General features: G+C 62.7%; 3 protein-coding genes across 4 annotated transcripts in view; 2 read left to right on the forward strand and 1 right to left on the reverse strand.

Moving 5' to 3' along the window:
- The first annotated feature begins 987 nt into the window (after window positions 1-987).
- SIDT2 (SID1 transmembrane family member 2) lies at window positions 988-14,417 on the forward strand. 2 transcript variants are annotated; one of them, XM_081098533.1, is made up of 27 exons: window positions 1,028-1,313; window positions 2,602-2,723; window positions 3,022-3,186; window positions 3,274-3,319; window positions 3,672-3,773; window positions 3,864-3,947; window positions 4,641-4,740; window positions 4,934-4,999; window positions 5,800-5,893; window positions 6,192-6,244; window positions 6,888-6,959; window positions 7,106-7,177; window positions 7,341-7,403; window positions 8,120-8,238; window positions 8,500-8,573; window positions 8,655-8,721; window positions 9,177-9,250; window positions 9,355-9,478; window positions 9,587-9,704; window positions 10,073-10,209; window positions 10,501-10,609; window positions 10,802-10,878; window positions 11,021-11,067; window positions 11,283-11,388; window positions 11,871-11,981; window positions 12,967-13,080; window positions 13,158-14,417. In XM_081098533.1, the coding sequence occupies exons 1-27, from the start codon at window positions 1,131-1,133 to the stop codon at window positions 13,218-13,220; spliced, it is 2,562 nt and encodes an 853-aa protein (XP_080954659.1). In that variant the 5' UTR covers window positions 1,028-1,130; the 3' UTR covers window positions 13,221-14,417. The 2 variants fall into 2 exon arrangements, with proteins under 2 accessions (XP_080954660.1, XP_080954659.1); XM_081098534.1 differs by lacking the exon at window positions 7,341-7,403 and having other exon boundaries at window positions 988-1,313.
- Window positions 14,418-15,970: 1,553 nt separating this feature from the next.
- Window positions 15,971-20,711, forward strand: TAGLN (transgelin). The gene is made up of 5 exons (XM_081100392.1): window positions 15,971-16,182; window positions 19,043-19,234; window positions 19,332-19,509; window positions 19,763-19,865; window positions 20,170-20,711. Exons 2-5 carry the CDS (start codon window positions 19,055-19,057, stop codon window positions 20,312-20,314), a joined length of 606 nt encoding a protein of 201 aa, XP_080956518.1. The 5' UTR covers window positions 15,971-16,182; window positions 19,043-19,054; the 3' UTR covers window positions 20,315-20,711.
- A 218-nt stretch (window positions 20,712-20,929) lies between these two features.
- The window catches only part of PCSK7 (proprotein convertase subtilisin/kexin type 7), a 32,916-nt gene continuing 28,065 nt past the window's right edge, over window positions 20,930-25,780 (reverse strand). Inside the window, exons 13-17 of the mRNA XM_081099461.1 lie at window positions 24,260-24,416; window positions 23,693-23,787; window positions 22,654-22,747; window positions 22,390-22,507; window positions 20,930-22,139 (exon numbers count right to left, since the gene is read on the reverse strand). Coding sequence (XP_080955587.1) covers window positions 21,855-22,139; window positions 22,390-22,507; window positions 22,654-22,747; window positions 23,693-23,787; window positions 24,260-24,416 — 749 coding nt within the window. The 3' untranslated portion in view covers window positions 20,930-21,854. The remainder of the gene's footprint in view (window positions 22,140-22,389; window positions 22,508-22,653; window positions 22,748-23,692; window positions 23,788-24,259; window positions 24,417-25,780) is intronic.

A 25,780-nucleotide genomic window follows, 5' to 3' on the forward strand; every position in this document is an offset into this window, starting at 1 on the left:
TAGCACTATGATAAGAGTAGCTGCCCACACATTTTATCTGTATTTCCTTAATATAGAATCACAGATATGGAATTCCTGGGTCAAAGAATATAAAGCTCTTTACGCTTCTTGAAACACAGTGCCAAAATATTTTGTATTAAAGTTTACACCGAAAGTCACTATCTTTCCACGAGCTTTGCAGGTGCCTCAGTGGAGAAGAGAGAGCCCCGTGGGCATGAAGGCGTCTCCGGAACCGCGGCCGCTGCGTGGGAGGGCAGGTTGCACCGGGCCCCTCCTGCAGTCAGTCTGTCTCCATTCCCCTCCGCCGTCAAGGCGACCGTCCTGTTTCCTGATTCTCTGAGTTCTTCCTAAGATTCCAGCAGGGAAAAATGGCCCAGGGGTGGACGACGTCAGTGGTCATGGCAGCGGGCGTGGGAGTGGGGAACCCCATCCCTAAGTTTGAGCAAAGAGAATTGTTAACAAGACTCCAACACCTGGAGATCTTTCTATCCAACGTGAGCTTCGGGGGAAAGGCAGGGTAGCGTAAGAAGAGGCCGGAGCGGAAAAGGAATCCACCGAAGGCTTCCAGCTGGAGTTGTGCGGCCCCTTTAAGGCGCAATCCGGAACCTGGCCCTTTAAATCTGTGTCAGTTTCCCCTGACGTCACCGGCGGGCCGCCAGCCCGGCTGTTTACCGCTTCGCGGCGCCGCACGCCGTCCCCAGTTCCGGGCGCGGCGCCGCGGGGCCCGCCTGCCCTTAAAGGGCCCGCACTCCGGGCCACTCGCAGGGCGGCGCGGCGTCGGGTGACTACCGCCCCCGCCCCGGCCTCCTCCCTTCGCGGCCGCTCCCGCCCTCCCGCCTCCGTCCGGCGTCTCCGGGCTCCCAGCAACCGGCCGTCCCTCGCTTCCCCGGCGGGCGCCGCGGGGTCTCCGAGCCGCGCTCAACCCCTCGCGACCCGGCCTCCCGCGGCCCGGCCCCTCCCCGCCTCCCGCCCCGCCCGCCGGTGCCCGGGCAGCGCCGCGGCGGCCCGGGAGGGACGTTTCCTAATCTCGGCCGGGGTTAAAGTTCTGGTCCTGGGGCGATGGTGGAGGCTGCGGCCGGAGCCGCGACCTGTCCCCGAGGAGTCCTGCCCGCCGCCGCCCTGCCGGGGCCATGTTCGCCCTGCGCCTGCCCCTCCTGGCGCTCCTGGCGGCGTCGGTCCACGGCCACCTGGGGCTGCTGGGGCCCAAGAACGTGTCGCAGAAGGACGCCGAGTTCGAGCACCTCTACGTGGACGAGGTCAACAGCGAGCTGGTCAACATCTACACCTTCAACCACACGGTGACCCGCAACCGGGTGAGGGCCCCCCCCCACACCCCCGCCCCGCAGCCGGGAGCCCGGCGACCAGCCCTCCTCGGCCGCCGAGACTTCTCGGAGGCCCCCCGGACGGGTCTGAAGTTGTGTCGTCCCCGCTCCCCGCCCGCCCTCCTGCCCCCGGATGCGGTCTGAGCGGAGCCGGCCACCCTGCCCCGCGACCGGCACCGGGCAGCCCCGCGGGGTCGGTGCGGAGGGAGGAGCGGGCTGGCCCCGGGCAGGGCCCGAGACCCGGGGCGGGGGGAGGGGGGGGCGGCGGCCGGTGAAGGGCAGGGGCGTGAGCCGGCAGCTCCGGCGGGCGGAGGCCGGAGGGCCGTCCCGGTGGGGACGCGGCGGCCGACCTCGCTCCGTCCTGCCCCGGGGCTGGGCGGGCGGGCGGGGAGGAGAGCTGACGTGCGGGGACTTATGCCGCGTTCCTGGGGAGCAGGGGCGCGGAGCCGGGGCCCTGAGTTGTTTTCAGGGGGGGAGGGCTTTGGACCTGCCTGGGGCTGGGTGACCCCCCGAGCTGTGGCCTCTGCCCCTGGGGAAGGCTGCCCTCGGGCTTGGGCTTCCGCGTCCAGACAAGACCCACGGGATTTACTTCGTCTCCTACTTTCCCTTAAACTCCCGCCGTCTCCGTCCCTTCCCTTGTCGCCCCGCTGAGCGTGTCTGCGTTTTATGGAGGAAGTTGAGGCTCAGAGGTGGGAAGGCACCTCCCCAGCCCCGCCCCGTGGGCTGAGCCGGGACAGAGTTTCCTTTCCTGGCTTTCAGCAGCCCCTGTGTCCGTGCCCCGGTGCTGATGAGTGGGGAGTGGGAGCTTCTGGCTCACGAGGAAGAAAGTGGAGAAGCATTTTTTGCTCCCCCATGTCCGTGTGCGCGCGCGCGTGTGTGTGTCAGTGCGCGCGTGTCTGTGTGCCTGTGTGTGTGTGTGTGTGCGCGCGCGTGTCTGCGCGTGTGTGTGCGTGTGCGCGCATGTACACACACGTGTGGCATCCCATGGGCATGGGCAGGAATGGGGCACCGAAGGTGCCCAAGATCTCCGTGCGTTTCCCGGTGGGAAGTGAGGCCCTGCAGTCGCTCAGGTCCTGTGCCGGCCGGGACCTGCCGCCCAGGAGCTTGCCTCTTGCACAGCCTCCTGCGGCAGCACCAGCCCCTGCAGAGGGGCTGCTCTGGCGGGAGAAGGGGCGTGGCGAGCGCCCAGCCTGACCGGGATGGGGAGAGTCTGGGGCTCTGAGTGCGGGTGGCAGCGGTGGTCCCCTCGCTCCGCTGAGGCATATCCGTTTCCCTGCAGACGGAAGGGGTGCGTGTGTCCGTGAACGTCCTCAGCAAGCAGAAGGGGGCGCCCTTGCTGTTCGTGGTCCGCCAGAAGGAGGCCGTGGTGTCCTTCCAGGTGCCCCTCATCCTGCGAGGGCTGTGAGTAGGACCTGGGGATCGGGCCGGGGGAGGCCCAGGTGAGGCCTTGCCTAGAGCCTCACCCAAGTCCTTCTCTGGGGTCTCCCACCACCCAGGAGCCCCTCTGCTTCTCTTCTCCGTCCCCAGACCAGGAGGCTGGTCAATGGCATGAGGCCAAGCCAAGCACCCGAGTCTGCCAGCCTGGTGGGGCAGGGGTAGGGGTGGCAGAGAGCCAGCGTGGAGGAATGGGGCCTTGTTCCTCTGCAGTCATGTGCCGGCGGGGACAGTAGTCACGTCCCGACTCTGCTTTGGGTCATAGGTTTCAGCGCAAGTACCTCTACCAGAAGGTGGAGCGAACGCTGTGTCAGCCCCCCACCAAGAATGAGTCTGAGGTCCAGTTCTTCTACGTGGATGTGTCCACCCTGTCGCCGGTCAACTCCAGGTACCAGCTCCAGGTCAGCCGGATGGACGACTTCGTGCTCAGGTCCGCAGGGGAGAGCGAGGGGGTGGTGGGACTGGCCTCCTTCCTCAGCTCTGAGGGTGACCTTGGGGGCTCTTCTCTGCCCTACAGGACCGGGGAGCTCTTCAGCTTCAATACAACAGCAGCGCAGCCTCAGGTAGGGTCCCCTGTTGACTGCCCCTCGAGAGAATAAACAGGGAAGTGGAAGGTGGGAGTGGCTGGTGGTCTTCTGGGAGTTCCACATTGGCTGGACTCGCCCTGGGGAGTCTGGAAGCAGAGGCTCTGGCCCAAGGTGGTAACGGGCGGCAGCACGGCAAGTGCGGAGACGGGGTCTGTGCCCTCTCTCCCGCCTGCCTTGGGCCCTGTCCAGAGTGCCCAGCTGACGTCAGCAGGAGGGTGTCCACAAAAGGGGGCTGCTGAGAGTCAAGGCCTCTCACACGGTCCCCTTCTAGAGGGCAGAGGGGCATCCTTCTGAGACGGCTCACCCTGTGCCCTCCCTCCACCCTTAGTACTTCAAGTATGAGTTTCCGGAGGGCGTAGACTCAGTAATTGTCAAGGTGACCTCGAACAAGGCCTTCCCCTGCTCGGTCATCTCTATCCAGGATGTCCTGGTAAGTGGCCTGCCTTCGTACACTCCCCCCGTGGTAGTAGGGCTGCTGCTGAGAGGGGACAGGTCCCTGCATCTGCTGCCCCCTCTGTAGTGCCCTGTCTATGACCTGGACAACAACGTGGCCTTCATCGGCATGTACCAGACGATGACCAAGAAGGCGGCCATCACTGTACAGGTAGGGACGCACATGGCCGGGAGAGGTGGCTGGGGATTGGCTTTCCAGACCCTGCTCCTTTCCCCTTGCCCCCTCCTCCCCTGCCCACAAGACTGAGTCTCGGCCCACTGGTCCCCGAGGCTTGGGGTCGAAGCAGAATCCCAGCTGCCTTTGGGGACAGGAAAGAGCAGCGTGCCCTTCTGGCTGTCGTGGCCACTCATTCACTGTGAGGAAAGCAAGGAGAGGAAAGGGCCTCGCTGAAGCTTTGTGCCAGCACTTGGCAAGGGCGGAACCGACGCCGGCTCAGGGAGGGACGCCATGTGTCGTGACATTCAGTCATGTAGCTGCCAGAGGCATTGTGGCCCTCCACTTCCCCTGCCAACGCCCAACCTTTAATGGGGCACCCTTGGGCTCTGTGACAGGGGGACACACATTTGTTCGCCCGGCTTTGGGCTCAGGCTTTGGGATCAGATAATCGTGGCTCTACTACCCCTTACTGGCAGCATGACCCTAAGCTAACTTCTGAGCCTGTCCAGCAGCGATAATGATAATACTGTCTCATTAGGACCTTTGGGAGGATTGAGTAAAATAACACATAAAGAGAGGTTAGCATAATTTCTGGCCCAAAGGAATTTCAGAAAAGGATGGTGCTGATGATGACATTGATGATCCCATGACGATGGTGATGATGATGTCATCGTCGTCACCCTGCAGCGCAAAGACTTCCCCAGTAACAGCTTCTACGTGGTGGTGGTGGTGAAGACGGAAGACCAGGCCTGCGGGGGCTCCCTGCCCTTCTACCCTTTTGTGGAAGGTAATTCTGTGCCCCGGGCCTGGCTGGCGGGGGGAGGACTTGGCCCCTTCCTGGGAGGCAGAGGAGCCTGTGAGACTGACTCGCGGGCCCGTGGGATACCGGTGTTCATTCCCAGACTCCCGGGGCTGGTCCCACCAGCTCTAGCTAAGCTTTAGGCAGCTCTTTGTTTGCCAGTTTGACATTTTACTTCCAGATGAACCGGTTGATCAAGGGCACCGCCAGAAAACCCTGTCCGTGCTGGTGTCTCGCGCAGTCACATGTGAGTGTGGGTGAAGGTTTGGACTGGCCTGCGGCTCTGCCTCAGCCCTGGGGTAGGAAGGGGGATGAGGCCTACTCAGCCAGGCTTCGTGATGGGAGGGCCCGAGGTGAGCCCCAATAAAACTTGGTGCAAATGCATGACTAAAGAGCAGCGAGCTGAGTCTGGTTTTCTCTGTGCCACTTAGCAGCAGGGTAATCTCGTTGGGCCTCAGTTTCCCTATCTCTGTAACAGGGGTAATAGGATCTGTCCCTGTGATCTCACGAAGTTGTGAAGTTTAGTGCAAAATTGGTGGGAAGAACCGGCCTCTTAGTCATGCTCGGTCAATATTTACTGAGCGATGGAACGGGCCCTTTGTAATGAGAAAGTGGGAGATAAAAGCATGAGGTGGGGGTGGGAGGGAAGACGCTGCCTCTCCTATGCGGATTCTTTATTCAGCAAATATTTGTGGAGCACATCTGTGTGCCAGGTGCTCCAGCTGCATCCTGGGGAGCGCCTGTCTAGAGGACGGGAGCCGCTGCTGCGAGGGCCCTGTGGGGCAGGAGGGCCGGTTCCTAGAGGATCCCTGCTCTGTGCTGAAGGTTAAGTCCCGGTGGAGTTTTGAGGAAGAAGGAGAGGGGAGAGTTCCTGCAGAGGGAGCAACAGGAGCGCAGGAGGAACCGAGGCAGGGTTTGGCGCAGTTGGGGAACGGCCAGTTGGGCACACTGGCTGGGCCTTAGCATTTGAGGGGAGAAATGGTGAGAGGTTCGCTGGGCCCTGGGCGCCGTGATTGGTGTGCTCGGCATCCTGCTTCCTTCCAACAGCTGAGGCCTACGTGGCGGGGATGCTCTTTTGCCTGGGCATCTTCCTCTCCTTCTACCTGCTGACCATCCTCCTGGCCTGCTGGGAGAACTGGAGGTAAGGAGCAACTGCTGGGCCCTCCGCTCTGGGGCATAGGGGGCGGGGTTTGGGGAGATGGCCTGGCAGGGTCTGAGCCCCCAGGGTAGAAGAAAGCAGCCCCTGTTAGGTCTGTGGTCCAGGGGCCTCTCTGGAAACCAGCGCCTGCTCTTGACCTTTCCAGGCAGGGAGACCCCCACCTTGCTTCCCAGCCTGGGAAGAGCCATAGGACCATGAATGAAGGACAGGGTCATGGGTGGGGAGGGTGGAGGGACCCTGTCCTGCCCCTCAGGTTTGCCTCTGGGTTCTATCCCTGCAGGCAGAGGAAGAAGACCCTGCTGCTGGCGGTGGACCGAGCCTGCCCAGAAAGCGGTACTGGAGGGCCTGGGTGGGAGGGCAGAGTGCTGTGCTCTGGGGGGTGGCTCCCTCGGGGTTGGAGGCGCTGTCTGCGGGCTTCCGGATGTCCAGGCTGGGAGTGACACTGCCGTGGGGCTGGGGCGCTGCCTGCCGTCCCTGCCTCGCTCGCCTAAGGCTGCCACCTGACCGTCCTCGGGGGCCAGCTGCACTGGGTCTGCCGCAGACACGGGGCTCACATCTCGGGGATTATTAACCTTTCACTCTCTCTTCCTTTCTGCCATTCCTCTCTTTCTGTCCTCCCTCCTGCTTGGGACCTTCCCTCTCAGCTTCTCTCCTTGGTAAGCAGAGGGGCTGGAGCCCAGAGTGGGAGAGGGGCACGCAGGGTGCTGGGGGCCTGGCAGGCATGCTGTCCATCCTTGCTGCTGGCAGTTGAGGCACATCTGTTCCTTGGTATCTCTCTTCATGGAGGACAAGAGTGGCGAGGTTCCCACTGGGGACACACATGGGAGGAGGGCGAGGTGGGAGGCAGTGGGAGTGGGCTGTGCTTGCTGGGGCTGGTGCTTGTTCTTTGCTACTGCCATGGCTCCTCTGTGTCTCTTCTCCATGGCTTTTGGCCTCTCTGCTCCCAGGGCTAAGGGACCTTGACGTCTCCTTGCAGGTCACCCTCGGGTCCTAGCTGACCCCTTCCCTGGCAGCTCCCCCTATGATGGTTACAACTATGGCTCCTTCGGTATGTATCAGTGCCAGCGACTGCTGGCCACTCCCAGCCTCGTCTCCCGAGGAGGCTGCCTCCCCATGGGGCAAGTGGGGGTCAGCCTCCTCAGAGCCCGGCTCCGCCCTGCCTGAGGCCTGTGCTCACCAGTTGCTGTTCTGCAGAGAATTGTTCCGGGTCCACCGAGGGTCTGGTTGACAGCATGGACACCGCGGACCTCTCCTACACTTACCAGGGTGAGTGGGCCGGGTGGTGCGGCGACACCTGGACACCTGTCGGTGGGCGGTCGCCTCTCTGCCAGACGCTGGGGCCGGGAAGGGCCTGCTGTCTCCCCCCATCTCCCTCCTCGGCCTTTCCTCCTGGGCTCCCCTTCCCTGGTAACTCTCCTTTCCTTTGAAGGGCACGACCAGTTCAAGCGGCGCCTTCCCTTTGGCCAGATGCGGCAGCTGTGCATTGCCATGGGTAGATGTGGGGCGGGGTGGAGCTGCTCTGCCAATCAGCTCTGCCGGGCGGCGCCCTGGCCCTCCGCTGGGGCCCGGAAGCAGCTTTGCGCATGGCCCCCTCTAATGCCCATGCTTGCCAGCTCTGTGTGTTCTGAGATGAGCAGGCCTGGTGGGCTGGCACCCCTCCCCCGGCCAGATGTCCTGTTTGCTGTCACGTTTGCCAGCACCTGGCTCCCTGGCCTGGGCTAGGGCCTCGGACAGGGGCGCATGTCCTGGCCTCGGGGCCTTGGTCAAGCAGGGACCACGGGAGGGAGCTGCGGGGGCACAGGACAGGCTGAAGCAGCCTCGGACCATCGGGCCCACTGGTCTTCACCCAGTGCCTCCTCAGAACCCACTCGGCTGGGCACCTGCTAATCAGCATGACTTCTGCCCGATTTAGTCCTGCTGCTTGGGGCTGGGGCTGGGGCTGCTCAGAGTCCTGGCCTGGGAGCCTTCGCTCAGCGAGGGGCAGGCTGGCGCATGCCTAGGTAGTGGCCTCTGCAGAGCCCACGCTGGTTCCCCCAAGGACTTAGGAGTACTTGGTACCTCCCCCAGGGCCTGAGCCCACCACAGCCCCCGCTCTGAGCCCATTTTGCCTCGTCCCTCTGCCTAGAAATTGTGACAATTGCCCAGGTGGGTGGGGACGGACCCTGAGCTCTGTGCCCACTGGGAACCCCTCCTGCCTGCTCTCCCCAGACCGCCCCCTGGACCCTGTGGGCACGCGGCCACGGCTGGACTCCATGAGCTCCGTGGAGGAGGAGGACTATGACACGCTGACTGACATTGAATCCGACAAGAACGTCATTCGCACCAAGGTCAGTCAGTCATTCGCTCCAGGTCTGTCATTCACACCAAGGTCTGGCGCCCGGGTGGTCCTGCTCAGGGCTCCTGAGGCAGGGAGAGTTCCTGTGCAGCCCAGGAGGTCTCCCCTGCGGCGAGACAGATTCTGGCTCAACGCCAGCTCTTCTGGGCTGATGGGCCAGCAGCAGCGGGCGGCCAGAACCCTGCCCATCGGCGTCAGCCCTTCTTGTGCTCTCCCCTGGTGGGGGGAGGGGCTCACTCCAGCTTCTCCCCAGCAATACCTCTGTGTGGCCGACCTGGCACGCAAGGACAAGCGTGTTCTGCGCAAGAAGTACCAGATCTACTTCTGGTGAGTGGAGGGCTGAATGGCTTCCCATTACGTGGGGTGGGGTGGCCGTGGGCCCTTCCGCCTCACCGCCGTCTCTCTCAGGAACATCGCCACCATCGCTGTCTTCTATGCGCTCCCGGTGGTGCAGCTGGTGATCACCTACCAGACGGTGAGCAGGGGCTGGCTCCCGGGCGGAGCAGGCATAGGGCTGAGGGCGCCGGGACTGGGTTCAAATCCCGGCTTCACCAGCTGGCTGACCTTGAGCCAGTCACTTAACCGCCCTGAGCATCAGTTTATTCACCTGCAGAAGCGCAGTCCCAGTGAGGGCTCCCCCAGGTTCTGCAGGGATTGGTGGGATCAGGTCCCTTCCCTTTCCCTGAACTTCAGTCAGAACTTAGTCACCGTCACACCCAGGGGGTCAGCCACCCCCGAGAGGGTCGACAGTGACTGTCACAAAGGGGACTGCCTGGGGTACCTGTGCACACACCTGCTGGCCTTGGGGACACTTCCTGTCCACGGTGGGGTGGGGTGGGGTGGCCCAGCCCCTGCTGGCGCCTGGCTCTTCCTCCCCAGGGCATGGGGCTGAGCTTGGCGCCATAGCAGCCCCTCCTCCCCCTCCTGCAGGTGGTGAATGTCACAGGGAATCAGGACATCTGCTACTACAACTTCCTCTGCGCCCACCCGCTGGGCAACCTCAGGTAGGACCTTCTTGGGAGGCCAGTGGTAGCCGGGAAGGGGCAGGCTCCGTGTGCCGGCCTGGACGGGGAGAGGCTGAGGCCTGTGTCCTCTGTGCCCCTCCTAGCGCTTTCAACAACATCCTCAGCAACCTGGGGTACATCCTGCTGGGGCTGCTCTTCCTGCTCATCATCCTGCAGCGGGAGATCAACCACAACCGGGCCCTGCTGCGCAACGACCTCTATGCCCTGGTGGGAGCCTGCGGCCCCGCCCCGCCCCCGCCCGCAGCCTGCTCCTCTCAGGAGCTCCTCCTGCAGGCCCTTCCTGCCTCACCTCCTCTCCTCCCCTCCCCCCACCAGGAGTGCGGAATCCCCAAACACTTTGGCCTGTTCTACGCCATGGGCACAGCCCTCATGATGGAGGGCCTGCTGAGCGCCTGCTACCACGTCTGCCCCAACTATACCAACTTCCAGTTTGGTGAGTGGGGCTGAACCAGAGCGAGGACCTGCCCGTGTCACCACTGTCCCCGTCGCCCAGGGTCCCTGGGCGCAGCAGCTGCAGGGGAACAGTGTGGCGCCCCTTCCTTGGTTTGTGACCTTCCTTCAGAACATGGGCATCATTGGAATGTGGTCCCTGACGGGAAGGCAGACTGTGGGTGACAGCCAGTCGGGGGCAGGGGCGTGGGGGGGACAGTGAAGGGACCAGAGGGCCAGCTCCAGCCCACCACCAGCTGGCTCTGTGGCCTGGGGCGGGGTGGGCGCTCTCCCACTCTGATTGTGGGGGCCGGGGGTCCTTGTGGAGGCTCGGTAGTGGTGCTACAGCTCACGGGGGCGTCCCCACTCCAGACACGTCGTTCATGTACATGATCGCCGGGCTCTGCATGCTCAAGCTCTACCAGAAGCGGCACCCGGACATCAACGCCAGCGCCTACAGCGCCTACGCATGCCTGGCCGTGGTCATCTTCTTCTCGGTGCTGGGCGTGGTGAGGCCTGAACCAGCTATGTGCCTGCACGCACACACGTGCCCTCTCCTCCCTCTCCTCCCTCTCCACTCCCTCTCTCTTCCCTCTCCTCCCTCTCCACCCTCTCCACCCTCTCACCGCCCCCCCCCCACCCCCACCCTTTCTACCCTCTCCACCTCCTGCAGCAGAGCGTTGCTCCTTCCCTGGCCCACAGGGGGCCCTGCACCTCCCGTCTCCCCCAACGCCTCCAGCGGGAGGGTGGGCTGGGGAGCAGCTTCCTTCGTGCCCCTCAGCCTTGCCCTTGGCCGGCAGGTCTTCGGCAAAGGGAACACCGCGTTCTGGATTGTCTTCTCAGTCATCCACATCGTCGCCACCCTGCTCCTCAGCATCCAGCTCTATTACATGGGCCGCTGGAAGCTGGGTGAGGGCAGGGGCGGGGATGGGGCCTCCAGGGTGAGGGGCTGTGGGTCTGCCCTGGGTCTGCCCTCTCACTGGGCCTGGAGGACGCCCCGGGTGAGGAATTAGATGAGGCCTCGCACAGCGGTGGCCTCCAAAGGCCCTGGCCCCCTCAGCGGGCGCAGCCGGGCCTAAGAAAGAAGCTTCTCTCTTGCAGACTCGGGGATCTGCCGCCGCATCCTCCACGTGCTCTACACGGACTGCATCCGGCAATGCAGCGGGCCCCTCTACGTGGTACCTGCCTGCTCCCCAGCCCCCTTCCTCCATCTACTCTCTTCCCTCCAGGAGCGGGGGAGGCAGGGGCAAAGCTGAGGCCCAGGGGGTGGGGACCGACCTGGGCCTTCTCCCCTCTCAGCCCGTCTCTGCTTCCCTCTAGGACCGCATGGTGCTGCTGGTCATGGGCAACATCATCAACTGGTCGCTGTGAGTCTGGCCACTGTCTGCGGCAGCTGGCGGGTGGGCGCTGAGACCTTTGGGTGTGAGAAATGGGGGCTGACGAGAGGTGTGGGCACTGGGGTTCTAGAGTCCTCTGTAGCCGCTGAGCCAACCCCAGGTTAGCGTGAGACTCGGAGTAGGATTGAGAGCAGGCCCTCCTGGCCCGGCCGCCCCTGCCTCACCAGCTCCCTCCCTCTGGCCAGGGCTGCGTACGGACTCATCATGCGCCCCAATGATTTTGCCTCCTACCTGTTGGCCATCGGCATCTGCAACCTGCTTCTCTACTTTGCCTTCTACATCATCATGAAGGTGAGGGGCTGAGCCTGCGCTTGCCGCTGCTCAGCCTCGGGGGAGGGGGGGGGATGGCTGAGACCGTCTTCCTGCCCACCTGTCTGTGCCAGCGAGGTTTGCGGGGCTTGGGGGGCTCATGCTCTTGCAAGTGTCCCCCGAGAGCCAGCCTGGTCCTAAGGGCCACTTGCAGAGCACCGGCATGTTCTAAGAGGCCCAGGGAACTAGCACTTCAGTGCGGAGGGAGGGGTGAGGAGCGGGGCCCACTGAGTCTGCGCTGTCCAGTGTGAGAGGAGCCCCGCACAGAGGGCCGCCTGGCCAGGGCGCCACCAGCACAGGGTCCTGGGCACAGGGAGGCCCAGCAGGGTGGCCATCGGCGGTGAGGACCCCAGCTGCTCGTGTCGGGCAGGCTGAGCTGTGTAATGGACGAGGCGCATCTGGGCAGGCCAGGAGAAGGGTGAGGAGTGGCCCTCAGGCTGCTCTCTCCACCCCCCACCCCCCAGCTCCGGAGCGGGGAGAGGATCAAGCTCATCCCTCTGCTCTGCATCGTCTGCACCTCCGTGGTCTGGGGCTTCGCGCTCTTCTTCTTCTTCCAGGGACTCAGCACCTGGCAGGTGAGCGGGCCCCCTGCTGGGGGTGGGGAGTCACCCACAGACTCATCTGGAGTGGCCGGCCGGCCCGCAGCAGCACTTCACTTCCCAGCAGCTTTCGTGTTCAGTCCTCCTGCCAGTGAACCTGCGTGGCGCCCCCTGTGCCTGTGGGGCAGCTGAGGCCAGGGGCCCAGGGGCCTGTCCGGGGATGCACAGTGGGGAGCGGCTGTCTTCTGCCTCCAGGGCACCTGCCATGGGCAGGCTTCAGTCCTGTAACCGAGTCGAGTCTGGTTTGGGTTCTGCCTTCGAGGCGTTAATCGTCTAGTTCAGGAGGGGCTGCGGCTCCTGGCAGGATGGCAGGGCAGGCACGGAAGGGCAGAGGGCAGGCCCCGGGAGTGAGGGTCCAGGAAAACTGCCTGCAAGAGGCAGGTCTTGCTCTTGGCCTTGAGGACCCTGGTGATGGGGAAGGCCCTTGTCCCAGACGCCGTGACCGGGGTGGTGGTGCAGAGGCGGAACTAGGTGGGAGGTGCAGGAGCCAGGTGAGGACTGGCTCTCGGGGCGGGGCGGGGCCTTGGTCCTCCCTGTGGCCTGAGCCCAGGCACCCAGAGGCCCAGCTGGTGTCTGTGGGAAAAGAAGTTACAGACCTGGGTGCGCGGCCACTGTCGCTGCCCGTGGACAGGGCTATGTCACCTGACAGCTGGGCTTTGGAAAGAAGAGGAGCCTGGAGGGCCCTGGAGGCTGATGAGGGCGACGGGTCCCACACGGGGCTGCGTTAGGAGGCGTCCAGCGCCTCCAGCTCTTCACCCTCTGCTCCTAGACCAAGGGAAGGAAAATCTGGGGGAGGAAGTCGAGTGGAGTGGCGAGGAGGAGAGGCAGAGCAGGGAGGCATATGTAAGGGGCGCCGGGTCTTAGATGTAGGAGATGAGGGCGAGGGGCGAGGGGCGAGGCGGGAGAAAGCGCTGTCCCCCCAGGGCCGCGTCAGCAAGCAGCTCTCCCTGTTTCTGTCCAGAAAACGCCGGCCGAGTCGAGGGAGCACAATCGGGACTGCATCCTCCTCGACTTCTTTGATGACCATGACATCTGGCACTTCCTCTCCTCCATCGCCATGTTCGGGTCGTTCCTGGTACGGGAGCCTCTCTGGCTGCCGGGAGGGAGGGGGTGCAGGCTCCCCGTGCTGTGCCTGACTCGGCTGCCCCGCAGGTGTTGCTGACACTGGACGACGACCTGGACACCGTGCAGCGGGACAAGATCTACGTCTTCTAGCCGAGCCACCGCGCTCGCTCTGGGCCCAGTGCCGTGGCTGTGGGATCCCACGGCCCGGCCAGGCGTGGCCCCGGACAGTCACAGGCTGGCCTTGAGCCTTGCAGCTGCCCCTGCCGGGGAGGAGGCCTGCTCCCCTGGAACCCCAAATGTTGGCCAAATTGCTGCTTTCTTATCAGTGTTGGCACCTTCCAAGGCCCCTGTCCTTGGCTCTCCGTTTGTCCCTCTGTAGGAAAAGGGGGAGTGCTGCCCGCCCAGCTCCTGCCTCAGATCCCACCTGTCCTGCCCTTCTCCGCCCGGAGCCCAGCGCCCGGCTCCTCAGTCGGGGCCTGATTCTCTGGCCTGTGCCAGGCCCCGTGGCTCTTCGGGGTTGTACCTCACTGCCATCACTGCCCACTCTAGTCGGCCAGATAGAAGGGGCGTAGGATTTGGGGGACTGGCCAGCTGGTGCCAGGCTTATGGTGCTAAGACCTGCCAAGGGCCCTGCGACTCTTGGCAGTGAGGGTCAGCTCATACGTGAGAACTGCCTTTGACCTGAGGCCTGGATTCCGAGGCCACTTCCTGTTCCATCAGCCCCAGACTGATGCGAGCACCAGGTTCGGAAAGAAAAAGCAACTCACCCTCATCCTTTTTCTGGCCAGGCCCTCAGCCCTGCCAAGCCCCAGCTGGGGGCATTAGTGCCATTGACATTGTCCGAGAAGTCAGGGGCCATGGAGGGAGGGTACGAAGAGCCCAGCCCACCTGCCTCCTGTGCCGTGGCAGGAGCCCAGTGCCTACCGTAGAAGGGGCTCGAGGAGGGCCATGACCTTTCCCTCTGCCCCGCTCCAGTCTCGCTCTGGGCCCAGGGCTGGCTCGTTTCCGTCCAGTCGTCAGCCAAGTCCTGTGTTGGTCACACGTGCATGTGACACCTTGGAGTTTACACTGAACGAACCCAGCTCTGGGCACCCTGGCTGCTCTGGTCCTGGGCCCCCTTTGCCCTCCCTGGTCCATTCCAGACGCCAGGGCTGGGGAGTCGGGCCAGGCCCTGCCTTGAGATGGGAATGTGTTTTATTCTCACCAGTGTGTTTGTGTAGCCGCCCTGGGCTGGGAGAGGAGGTGGGTTGGGTTTTTTCAGAGCTCCGTTTACTGTCTGTCTCCAGCTGTGGTTGCACTTGTTTTCTATGAATGAGTCTGCATTCGATTAAAGAAACAACAGACGCAGTTCTTGGACCCTGATTGCCCCCTTTCTGGGTGTAGATGCTGAGAGGGATGGAGCACGGCCTCCGGTCTCCAGTGCTGGGCCCGGGCCAGGGGGAACCAGTGGGACCAGTTCCTTGACTCCTGTCCTTCCTCTCCTTGGAGTAGTGGTGTGAACTCAGTAAACGTTGGCGAGGAGCCTGCTTCATGCCAGAAATATAGGGGAGTGAATAAGCCTTTGCCACACTGTCTCACCTAAGATGCCCACCCTTCCTGGCAAACCACAGCGACCTGTGCCCGCCTGGCCCCCCACCAGCCCCAGGGCTGCAGGCAGTGCTTCCTGGCCGCTGTCAAGGCTGGGGCGGTGCCCAGGGAGCAGACTGATGGCTAGTGGGTAAGTGGGGCGTGAGGGCAGGCTTGCCCCTAGAGGAAGGGTTTTGAAATGGCCTGGAAGGTTGAGTTAGATTTTAGCACACGGGGACATGAACTCAGGACACAAGCGGATCCCCTGCTCTTCCCACAGACACCACTGGGAGGCACTATTGCTCTGCACCACCGGGATCCCGGCACGGATGGAGCAGTTTCCTCTGGTGGGGAGGGGAGGGCTGACCGGCCGTCCTCCGCCGGTGCTGGGTGTGCCCGCAGAGTGTAGGGTGCAGATTTCGGCCCTTCCAGCAGGCGCCCAAGGGTGATGGAGGGGGTGGGGCCGTGTGCCTCAGCGGGCAGCCGAGACTCCCCAAGTCTCTCTCCTTTCCCTCCTTTCATCCTCCCTGAGACCCCTGAAGCCAGGGACAAGTGAGATCTGCATGGGTTTCCTTCCCGGGGGAGGGAGTCCGTCCGCTCCCAAGATCAGCAGGGACGATTCCTGACGGAGGGAGGCACCGGCACACCTGCGCCTCCTGCCCCAGCGCTGGGTCTTGGGCCCTGCCGGCCTTAGCGGGCCTCGAGGGGAGCAGGTGACAGCTGCTCAGCCCTTAATCCCACCCCAACTGAAGAGCAGGGCCCTAAGCCCACCCAGCAGAACGTGCTCAGCCCGAGCAGGTGGTGCAGCTGAAGGGGGCCTGGCAGTCTCTCCTGCTCCCACAGGGCGGGCTGCAGGTCGGTCGGTCGGATGCCTGGGTTCTGCCACTCGCCACCCGCCGTGTGGCCTCGGTGAGATCTGTAAAACGGTGCTGACAGTGACGCTCTCACAATGCAGCTGCGAGTATTACATGAGAGCATTTGCCCAGCGTTGGGCGTATAGTCAGTCCTCAGTCAAGGTTCGTTCCTGTCTTCCACCAGGGCTCAAGCCCAGGAGGAGAGGGGGCTGGTCTGTCCCCGACAAACCTCAGTGATGGGGCTCCCCGCCTCCCCTTGGCCCCTTTCCACTCTCTGGCGGACCCCCCTGAAGTCTCCCCTCCCTTCAAACACGGGCAGGGAGCCGCGCAGAAGGATCCGCCTAAGTCTGCGGCCCGGCCGCTGGGAAGCCTCGTGGTCCTGCCCATAAAAGGCCTTTCCCACTGGTTCCCAGCAGCGAGCCCGCCCGCCCGCTCCATCCCCCAGGCACGCAGGGAATGCTCGGGCAGCCCTGGCAGAATGCTCCAACTTGGTGTCTTTCCCCAAATATGGAGCCTATGCGAGTCGCTGGGGGGCCTGGGGTGGAGAACGGAGCCTGTTTCCTCCAGCAGGAGGGGCGGGGGGAGGCTGACATCACCGCGGAGCAGGCCTTTAAACCCCTCACCCAGCCAGCGCCCCATCCTGTCTGTCCAAGTCCAGACAGAGCGGAGTCCTTCCTGCACCTCAGAGCCCTGTGAGTGCGTTTGCCCTGGGCTGGAGGGGAGCGGGCCGGGCCTGGACGGGCTGGGAGCCCACCCTCGGGGCAGTGCACCCCGAATCTCCCGGTGGGAGGTGGTCCTAGCGGATGGCGATGGCAGGAGGCGTCCGGAGCCGCGTTGCTCACTGGGCAGCTGGGCTTATTGAAGTGCCCAGGATGCCTGGCTGGCAAGGAGGGAGCAGAGACCAGAGCAGAGCGGGCAGAGTGGGGGTCGGCTCTGCTGCCTGTCCTCTGGGTGGGGGGTGTTGAAGGAGGTGTGAGTCACTAGTGCCGGAGAGCAGTGACCCTTGGGGGTCCCCGGGCTGAGCAGCCTGGAGAGCCCCGTGGCAGTGGGAGGGGCGCAAAGCCCTGGATTCTGAAGCAGGCAGGGTGCAGGGTGCAGGGTGCAGGGTGCAGGGTGCAGGCAGAGGTGAGGGCTGATTTTCTGGGTACACAGCTCCTTCCAGACACTGAGAGAGAAGGCACCTCCCTACAGGCAGAGGGTGGGACCCGCACTTCTGGAAGCGTCCAGGGATGCGGGGTGGCTCCCTCGGGCTGGGCAGGCCTGGGGCCCTGGGCTCCCCTCTGGGTGCTATTGAGAGTAGCAGTCGGATGGCTCTTCTCTGCCCCCAGAACTTAGCCGAGCCTCCTCTCCTGCCCCCTGTGCCCAGGGGGCCTACAGGGGCTCGTGCATCTGAGCTGTGTTTTCCTTTGAAGAGGGGAGGCTGACAGAAGCCGAAGGGCAGGGGCGCGAAGCCCAACGGCAGACTGTCCCTCCTGCCATCCCAGGAGCCTTTGTCTGGACCGTCCCCTGGGTGCAGCGGTCTCCCCGCCTCCCAGTGGCTTCAAGGCGAGGCTGGGCAGGTCTTTATCCAGGTTTCTTGGAGCGCTGCACTGGCACACTCTTCACCAGGAGGCGCGCGTGCGTGTGCGTGTGCGTGTGCGTGCATGTGTGTGCGTGTGCGTACATGTGTGTGTGTGAAATGCATGCACCCCTGCCCCCCCCCCCCCGATTCTGATCAAAATCCACATTTGTCTCTAGATCGAAGGGCTGCCACTATGGGACTGGCCACCTTGGCTGGCTGTTCTGAGTCTCCCGAGACTATAACCTGGGGTGGGGGGCGCACACGGTGCTCCCCTGCTGTCCTCACCCCCAGCACAGTCTGGCGGGGCGGGGGTGGGGGGGTGGATTCCAGAGGGCAGAGCCGCTCTGGCCGGTGTGGCTCAGTTGGGTTGAGAGTCCTAGGTTTCCTGGTCAGGGCACATGCCTGGGTTGAGGGCTTGATCCCCAGTAGGGGGCGTGCAGGAGGCGGCCAATGTTTCTCCCTCTCCCTTCCCCTCTCTCTAAAAATTAATAAAAACGTTTTTGTTTTTTTAAAAAGAGGGCAGGGCATGGAAGACAGTGAGCCTGGACCACAGGGAGGCATGCGGGGCCTGGGATGGGGGTGAAGCTGAGATGAGGGAGGAGGGAGGCGGGGGCAGGGGCGAGACACAAAATAGTTTGGGGAAGCGGGGGGTGTTTGTAGCCCAGAGCAAAGCTTGGGTTCTTTGGCATCACTAGTGGAGAAGGGGGCGCTGGTGGGAGGGGGTAGTGGGACGTGAGGGAGGTGCTGAGAGAACCCTGCCCTCAGAGTGGCCCGGCCCTCACGTTACAAATAAGGACACGGGAGAGAAGTGCGCTGCCCAGTGCCCAGGATGAAGATGCATCCTCCACCCCATCCTCGCTCTCCGGCTGGTTTTGAAGAGGGTGGAGGCCGGAGGGACAGCAGCCTGCCAGGTGGTCCCAGCCCCGAGGGAGCTGACTGCCTTCGCTGTGGACACGCGTGGGCCTGGGGAACGGGGGCGGGAGACGGAGTGTGGGGTGGGGTGCGGTGTCGCCTCCACAGAGGAGGGTGTGGAGAGGGAGCCGGGGAACAGGCTGACCGCTCATTCCTTGGGCCACTCCCTCTTTCTCAACCTCTGACTTCCCGAGGCCAGGGCACGGCTCAGCCTCCTCAGATGGACTCTGGGCAGCGCCCCAGGTTGATACCTGTGGGCAGGCCAGTTGAGCAGCCAGACCCACTGCTCCTGCGGCCTCCCCTCCCTTCCCCTCCGCGGGCTCTCCCGATGCTGGTCTGCACGGGCAGGTCCTGGGCTCTGGGCGTCCCGAGGACTCTGGCTTCGTGGTCCCTCAAGCCGCTCCTGTGGTGTGAGGACCTGGGCACGAGGGGGAGTCCAGGGCACCAGCTGCCCTGAGGGAAGCAGCACCTTGGCCCTGAGCTCCTGGCGCCCTCTTTCCGGCCTCGCGGTGGGGAGGGGAGCCTCCTCCGCAGCCAGGGGCAGGCTGACCTGGGTAGGAGGGCCCTCTGGGCTGGGCCGGGGAGTCTGCGGGGAACCACCTCACACCTGGCAGGACAGACACCTGCTGGCTTCTTCTGGGGCCACTGGGGCCGCCTCCCGAGGCCTCCACAGGTCCTCTGTGGCCAAAGAGAGAGCTCTGGACTGGGGGCTGACTCTCAACCCAACCGAGCCACACGGTGTAAATAAAGTTTTATTGGAACAAAGCCATGTTCATTTGTCTATGTCTTGCCGAAGGCTGCTTTTGTGGGACAATGGCAGAGACCATATGGCTTGCAAAGCTTACAACACTTATGTCTGGTCATTCACAACACAGTTCCCCCAGCCTGCTCCCGACCGCCAGACCCGGTCTCCTGGCCCCTGGTCTCCAAGGCTGGAGGGGCCCTGACCGAGGAGGCCTGGCCCAGAGAGGCAGAGCCAAGAAAACAAAACCAGGGAGCAAGCGGAGAAAGACGAAGGTCTAGGTGGTGGGCACAGCTGGTTCTGACCCTGCCCTCTCCCTTCTCTGCCTGGTGCTAAGCTCTCCCCAAACATGGCCAACAAGGGACCCTCCTATGGCATGAGCCGCGAGGTGCAATCCAAGATCGAGAAGAAGTACGACGAGGAGCTGGAGGAGCGGCTGGTGGAGTGGATCGTGGTGCAGTGCGGCCCGGACGTGGGGCGCCCGGATCGTGGCCGCCTGGGCTTCCAGGTCTGGCTGAAGAATGGCGTGGTGAGTGGCACCGGGGAGGGTTGGGGCTGTGCCATTCTGTCAGCGTCCTGGGGCAGGCGCCCCGAGCCCAGTGCCAAGCCCTGTCTCTGCCTGGCAGATCCTGAGCAAGCTGGTGAACAGCCTCTACCCCGACGGCGCCAAGCCAGTGAGGGTGCCCGAGAACCCTCCCTCCATGGTCTTTAAGCAGATGGAGCAGGTGGCTCAGTTCCTGAAGGCAGCTGAGGACTATGGCGTCACCAAGACGGACATGTTCCAGACTGTGGACCTCTTTGAAGGTACAGAGAACAAGGGGGTGGAGGAGCTGGGTGCGGAGGGTGGCTCAGGCAGGGACCTGATGACGGAAGCAGGAGCGGGCGGTACAGGGAGACCACAGCACACTCACAGGGGCACACACACCAGGGCCCTGGGGCCTCGTGGTTCCGCCGTGACCTTGCCCCTAGGTTGGCCGTCGTTCTGAGAGGGGGGGCGGACCGCCTTGGGAGTCCTGTTGACAGGGCCCTGAAGTGTGCCCGCCCGCCCTTCCCACAGGCAAAGACTTGGCAGCCGTGCAGAGGACCCTGATGGCCCTGGGCAGCCTGGCCGTGACCAAGAACGACGGGCACTACCGCGGGGATCCCAACTGGTTTATGAAGTAAGTGGCTCCAAGTGCGGGTCTCCGCATGAGAAGGGGGCGGCCTGGGCTCCCCGATGGTGTGAGTGATTTGGGGAACAGATAGCCAGGGAGGGACATGGTCTGAGAGGGACATGGGTCCCTAAAACTATTTGACTCTTCCCTTCCTATCTTCGGGGCTCAACCAGCCTCCTAGGCTGAGGGCCAAGCTAGATGAAGGGGGGGGGGGGGGAGACACGACCAGGAGGGAAAGGGACCAGGCCGGGGAGTGGCCGAGCAGCCCGCAAGCAGGCCTGGGAGTGGTCACCAGCGGTCCTTCCTCTAGGAAAGCCCAGGAGCACAAGCGGGAGTTCACGGAGGGCCAGCTGCAGGAGGGCAAGCACGTCATTGGCCTGCAGATGGGCAGCAACAGAGGGGCCTCCCAGGCCGGCATGACAGGCTACGGGCGGCCTCGGCAGATCATCAGCTAGAGGGCCAGGCCAGCCCCCAGCCCGGCCTCCCCGCTCGTCGGCTGCAGCCTTCCCTCCGCGCCCACCTCCCACACCCGAGTTCCTTCGCCCCAGCCAGCTTCCGGCTCGGCTCCGAGCTCCATCACTGAGCACAGGGGACTGCGCTTGGGCAACTCGCCCCACCCCCAGCCCATCCTTCCTCTGAAGCACTGCTCCCCGCCTTCCCCGGCTCCCCGCCTCCTCCCGCCTCCCCCAGCCTGGGCTGTGCAGGGGGCCGGGCTGGGACAAACCCACCGTCCTCCTAGCCTGCAGACGCCCATTGAGGGAGACCCGGCCCAACCCTCCCCCCACCCCAAGTTTGCTGGAATATTTCGGGGGTTGAAATTCAAGGTGAAAATATACATCGATCTTTTCTCAGGCCTGGCTGGCAGTTTGATTTGCCCTCGTCACTTCCGTGTGGTTCTGGGAAAAAGGGCATCTGTGAGGCCCTGGCCAACGCCCTCTGAAGAACCCCTCCCACTGCAGGGTCCCGGGTGCAATTCTCAGAGGACCAGGCCATGGGAGAGGAGAGTGGAGCTCGGGGCTGACGGGGAGGAGCTACTTGGCAACTTGCTTAGCAGAGAAGAGGAGATGGGAGGGGGCAGAATTATGTGGAAGTTTTTTATTTGGAAAAGCTGTGCAGAAAAAACTCCACAGAAGTTGCTGTGACAGGAGGAAATCAAACCTTAAGTGTTAAAAAAATGAGTCAGCCAATCAGCTCAGAAGAGGGGGAGCCAAGAAGGGAGTCAGAGCTGCTGGCAGACAGCTGGCCTTGGGGCAAGGCCGTTCCCTGAGCACTTTCCGAGGAGGACAGGGCGCTGGGCTGGGTGGCAGTGGCCGCACCCGTCCCAGTCCTGTGCAGACGCCCCTGGAAGCAGCAGCCGGGCCAGGCCCTCCCCGGCTTGGCCAGGAGCATCGTCCTGACCCTTCGGGATGAAAGGTGGGGATGGTGAGGGAGTCGGGGGTTCAGGGGTGGCTTCTGATTAGGGAGACTGAGGCAATGGCTTGAGGGCTGCGTACCAGGCGGAGGGACCACAGCCACCCCCGTATGTCCAAGGTCCAAGGCTGAGGCAGGAAGGGGAGGACAGTCTGCTGGCTCCGGGTCCTGGGTCCTGAGGACAGGATATTCCGGGCCCTTCCAGTCCCCACCTCTGCGCCCTCTTCCCAAGTGACCAGGGATGATTCCGCTGGGGCGCTCTTCTGGGTGCGGCAGGCCCCTTCTCACGCCTGCACAGGCGGGCGAGGGTCCATGGCCGCACCACTGGCCAGGGGAAATGACGGAGGCCGGCCCGGAAGGGACGCCAATCCCATCTGGTCCTTCTCACCCGAAGCTGCCGGTTCAGGAAGGTCCTGTGCTGCTGCCACGTTCTCTGTACGCTCCTCCCGCGCCCCCTCGAAAGCCGTGCCTCCCTGAGCGCAGTCAGATCAGGGGCGCCTGCTCCCAGGGCTCCCGGGACTTGGGAGCAGCTGCCCAGCTCCCCGCAGGGGAGGAAGAGCCTGTGCCAGGCTGAGCTGCTGGCGGTCAGCACATCTGTTCCTCCCTGCCCTGCAGGCCTGGGGCCGGGTCATCCGCAGCGATGAGAGGGCCTGCGGCCTCCGCCTCCACTCCCCCAGGGTCCTTGCTGCTGCAAAGTGGCACTGACTCCAGTTCGGCCCCCTCCTCCCTGGCTTTTCGGCTTCTTTGGGGCCCCAGGCAGGGTCCACTCCGACAAGCCGGGTGAGAGGCCACATTCCTCTGGCTCAAGTAGACTTCCAGCATGTAGTACACAGTCCAGAAGGCGGCAAAACAGCCGACCAGCACCAGGGTCTGGGGGAATCCCACACCTACGTTAGGGACGTTTCCCAAGACCCGCAGCCTTTCCTAGCCCAGAATGCTGAGCTCAGAAAGCCTCTCTCCCATGAGGGGCTGCCTCTGCTGCCCCAAACCATTCACCTACATACTAGGAAGTACCAGCTGGCAGGGGGACAACCCCGTCTTCCACCACCTTGCCCATCCCTCCAAGCTCTGCCCTCCCCCCCGCCCCCACCACCTCCAGTGTGAGGCTTAGCTCGAGCACCTTGAGGGTGTTAGGAGTGATGGTGTAACCAACTTCCTCAGGAATTTTGAGCCCAGGAGGGCAGGGCAGAGTGAAGCCGTCATGCAGGTATTTTCCACTCATGGCATCGTCTAAGAGTCTGTGGAGAAGGAAAGACAGGCTGTCCAGTTGAACTTGGTCCCATCTGCCTGGCCCGGCCTCCCCCCTAGAGCTGAAGTGGGAGGACGCAGGATGGGTTCCCAGGGAGGTGGAGTGCCTGAGCAGCCCCCTTCCCTCTGTACCTACCTCTGTCTGTCTCTGATGTCCACCGGACTCCACGCAGAGCCATACAGGGTCAGCTGCCATTGCCGGAGGGTGCCGGCTGGGAGAGCCTCATCTCCTAGGGCAGCAAGCGAGGTGGGCCGTGAGCCGGGCCCTTGTCGGCCACACAGACAGCAGAGCTCCTGCCTTGTGACAGGGCTTGGCCAAAGGAGCTGTCTCGTGGCCACTGAGCCCAGGGTTCTTCAGATCTGCCTCTCGGGGTCCCCTCGGGATGGAAGGGGTGGTGAAAGGTGGTACTCCAAAGCAGAGAAGTTTTGCCTCTCTCTCTTTTTTAATCCTCACCTGAGGACATTTTCCATTGATTTTTAGAAAGGGTGGAAGGGAGGGGGAGAGGCACAGAGAGAAACATCGATGTGAGAGAAACACATAGATTGGTTGCCTCCCGCAAGTGCCCATCGGGGCCAGGGATTGAGCCTGCAACTGAGGCACATGCCCTTGACTGGAATCGAACCTGGGACTCTTCAGTCCACAGGTCAACACTCTAACCACTGAGCAAAACTGGCTAGGGCTTGCCTTTGTCTCTCTCATACTTTGAGATTTCAGCTGTGGTTTTGCTTGGGGAAAAAAACATCCTTCTACTAAATCAAGGGCTGAAACCACCAGTCTAGAGGACACCTACCTGGACTGGCAGGTGGGAGGCTGGGCTCAATTTCCAGTCTCCTCCCTGCAGCGGTGACCTCCCACAACCACTGCACCCCTGGAGGTGGCCCGGTCTCCCCAGAGTTACCTGCCTCGGGCTGGCGAAGGCAGGCTATGTGCGAAAGGGCTTGAAATGGGTGTCAACAAGGAGTCTGTTGCTCCCCTGAGGAAAGCAGACCAGCCACTGAGGGACACGAGAGGGCACGTGACACCAATGCCAGTTCTGGACGGGGTTTGCCTCTGGTCTGCCCAGCTGGCTCATGGCAGCCCAAGGCATCACACGGACCATGTCTGTGAGACCTGGGAGGCAGAGGGACCAGACGGCAGCCATGACAGCAGGGCCCGAGGGAGGGGGCAGGCTCACCTACATCCCTGACCACGAGTCTGTAAGACCCTCGCGCCCTCTCCCCCCAGCAGCGCACAGTGGAGAAGGTCCAGTCCTCGAAGCCGCTGGGGTCCCTGGGGGAGAAGAGAGTGGAAAACCTGGAGGCGCGGAGGCACACCCTTTCTCACGGTGGCAGCCCTGGAAGTGCGGCAGCTGTCGCCAGCTGTGAGGGAGGGTGCCTAGGGGTCCCCTGCCCCTGAGCTCAGGGGCCTCATGCCCGCGTGCTGTGGTGGAAGAGGCAGAGGTGGGCGAGCACAGGCGGGGCTGGCAGCTGGGGTTAGGGCTGCTTTCTCGGGCGCTCACGAGCTCCACCTGGTTTCCTCATTTGTGAAATGAGGTGGCACAGGCGACCCCACATGGTCCTCGTGAGGACTGGAGGACACGGTGTGACGTGCTGTGTCAGCACCGTAAGCACTCGCGTGAAGCCCATCCTGACCGGCTGCCAGCCGCCAAGGGCGCCATGGGCCCAGGACCTCGCCCGTGGCCAGGTCTCCTGCCCTGGGAGAGGCCCTGGCTGCAGAGGGCTCAGAGGCGGCGGGTACGTACGAGTCCATGCTGCGGGGGGCGCCGATGAGGGACATCATGCCGCTGGGGCAGAAGAGCTGCAGCTCCAAGCTGCCACGACGTGGGTGAGTGATGGAGACCGTCACGGCCACGTGCTCCAAGGTCTGCAGCCCCGACATCTCCAGGTCCGTCCTGCTGACTGAAGGGGGTCAGGCTGGGCAGCTGGGAAGCCAGCCCCACAGACACTTACACCCCCCTCATCCCCGCACACAGGGGCTCATGCTCATGAAGCCACACGGAGCACCCACGGCCACTCCGGGGCCTTGTGCACCAGGTAAAGGGGAGGCGGCGGCGGCTTTGAGGCTCTTTACACTCTGGAGGCTAGTTGGGGAGACCACACAGAAGACACAATACAAGATCCAAATGGAGAACTTCACCAGTTCATGCATCCGACACATAATTGCCCCAGTACTGCCTCCAGTTCAGGGCCTGCGCCAGATGCTGGGAATGCAAAGGTAAGTCAGACATGGTCTCTGCCCTCCACCGGCCAGTGGAAATGCTAGGGCATGAGGCACGCATAACTAACACCAGAGCCCAGACAAGTGGGTGGGTTCAGGCACACAGAGAAGGAAATGAATGCAGGTTGCTAGAGGGTATTCTAGAAGGGAAAATGGCATATGCAAAGGCAGAGGTAGAAATGGTTGTTTCATAAAGAACTTTAAAAAAACTACTTAAGAAAATAAACTTCTAGGAAACTGAATAAAGAACAAAATCAAAAGGATATATCGTGTGTGATTTCATCTATATAATGATCACGTGTAACATAACTCGAGATGGAGACCAGGCATTAGGGGCAGGCCAGAGGGACAGTGTGGCCCGGTGGGTGACATGAGGGAGTGCAGTGAGGATGGGACCGCTCTCCGTTGTGGTGGTGGTATTGGTTATATAAGGCAACACGTGGTAGAACTGCATATGCACATACACGCACACAGGAGCGCATGACTAACTGGTGAAATCTAGATAAGCTATAAGCTCTCTGGACTGCACCAGTACCATTTTCCTGGTTTTATAGTGTACTCTAATTATTTAAGACATTAACATATGGAAAAGAGTAACTGGAATTTCCCTGAACATTTCTTTGCAACCTCCTATGGATCTAAAACTATTTTAAAGAAAAAGTTTTTTAAACAAACAAGCTGCTGAAGTAGAAGATGCAGTTGGAGAATATTGAGAGTCTTTCTAAAGCACCGTTTCCCCACCAGTGTGTCCTCACAGGCAAGGCGAGAGCGCCTGTTCATAAACAGGCCCGAGGCGCTGAGGAGGGGCAAGGGACCCAAGACGAGAAGGGCTTTCAGAACTTAGTTTAAACAAGCGGGCTCTATCACAGATGACTGAACAAGAATGGAGTTGTGAGCCCTGACCGGTGTGGCTCAATGGACAGAGCATCGGCCTGCGGACTGAAGGGTCCCAGGTTTGATTCCAGCCAAGGCATGTACCTTGGTTGGGGGCACATCCCAGGAGGGGGTGTGCAGGAGGCAGCCGATCGATGTTTCTCTCTCATTG

The sequence above is a fragment of the Myotis nattereri genome, assembly GCF_964212035.1.
Source record: "Myotis nattereri genome assembly, chromosome: 9".
NCBI lineage: Eukaryota > Metazoa > Chordata > Mammalia > Chiroptera > Vespertilionidae > Myotis > Myotis nattereri.

Coding starts and splice junctions, on each gene's coding strand:
- TAGLN (XM_081100392.1), top strand. CDS start 19,055: ATGGCCAACAAGGGACCCTCCTATGGCATGAGCCGCGAGGTGCAATCC. Junction 19,510..19,762: donor GACTGTGGACCTCTTTGAAG/GTACAGAGAACA, acceptor CCCTTCCCACAG/GCAAAGACTTGGCAGCCGTG. Junction 19,866..20,169: donor GATCCCAACTGGTTTATGAA/GTAAGTGGCTCC, acceptor TCCTTCCTCTAG/GAAAGCCCAGGAGCACAAGC.
- SIDT2 (XM_081098533.1), top strand. CDS start 1,131: ATGTTCGCCCTGCGCCTGCCCCTCCTGGCGCTCCTGGCGGCGTCGGTC. Junction 7,404..8,119: donor GCAGCTGTGCATTGCCATGG/GTAGATGTGGGG, acceptor TGCTCTCCCCAG/ACCGCCCCCTGGACCCTGTG. Junction 8,574..8,654: donor AAGTACCAGATCTACTTCTG/GTGAGTGGAGGG, acceptor CGTCTCTCTCAG/GAACATCGCCACCATCGCTG.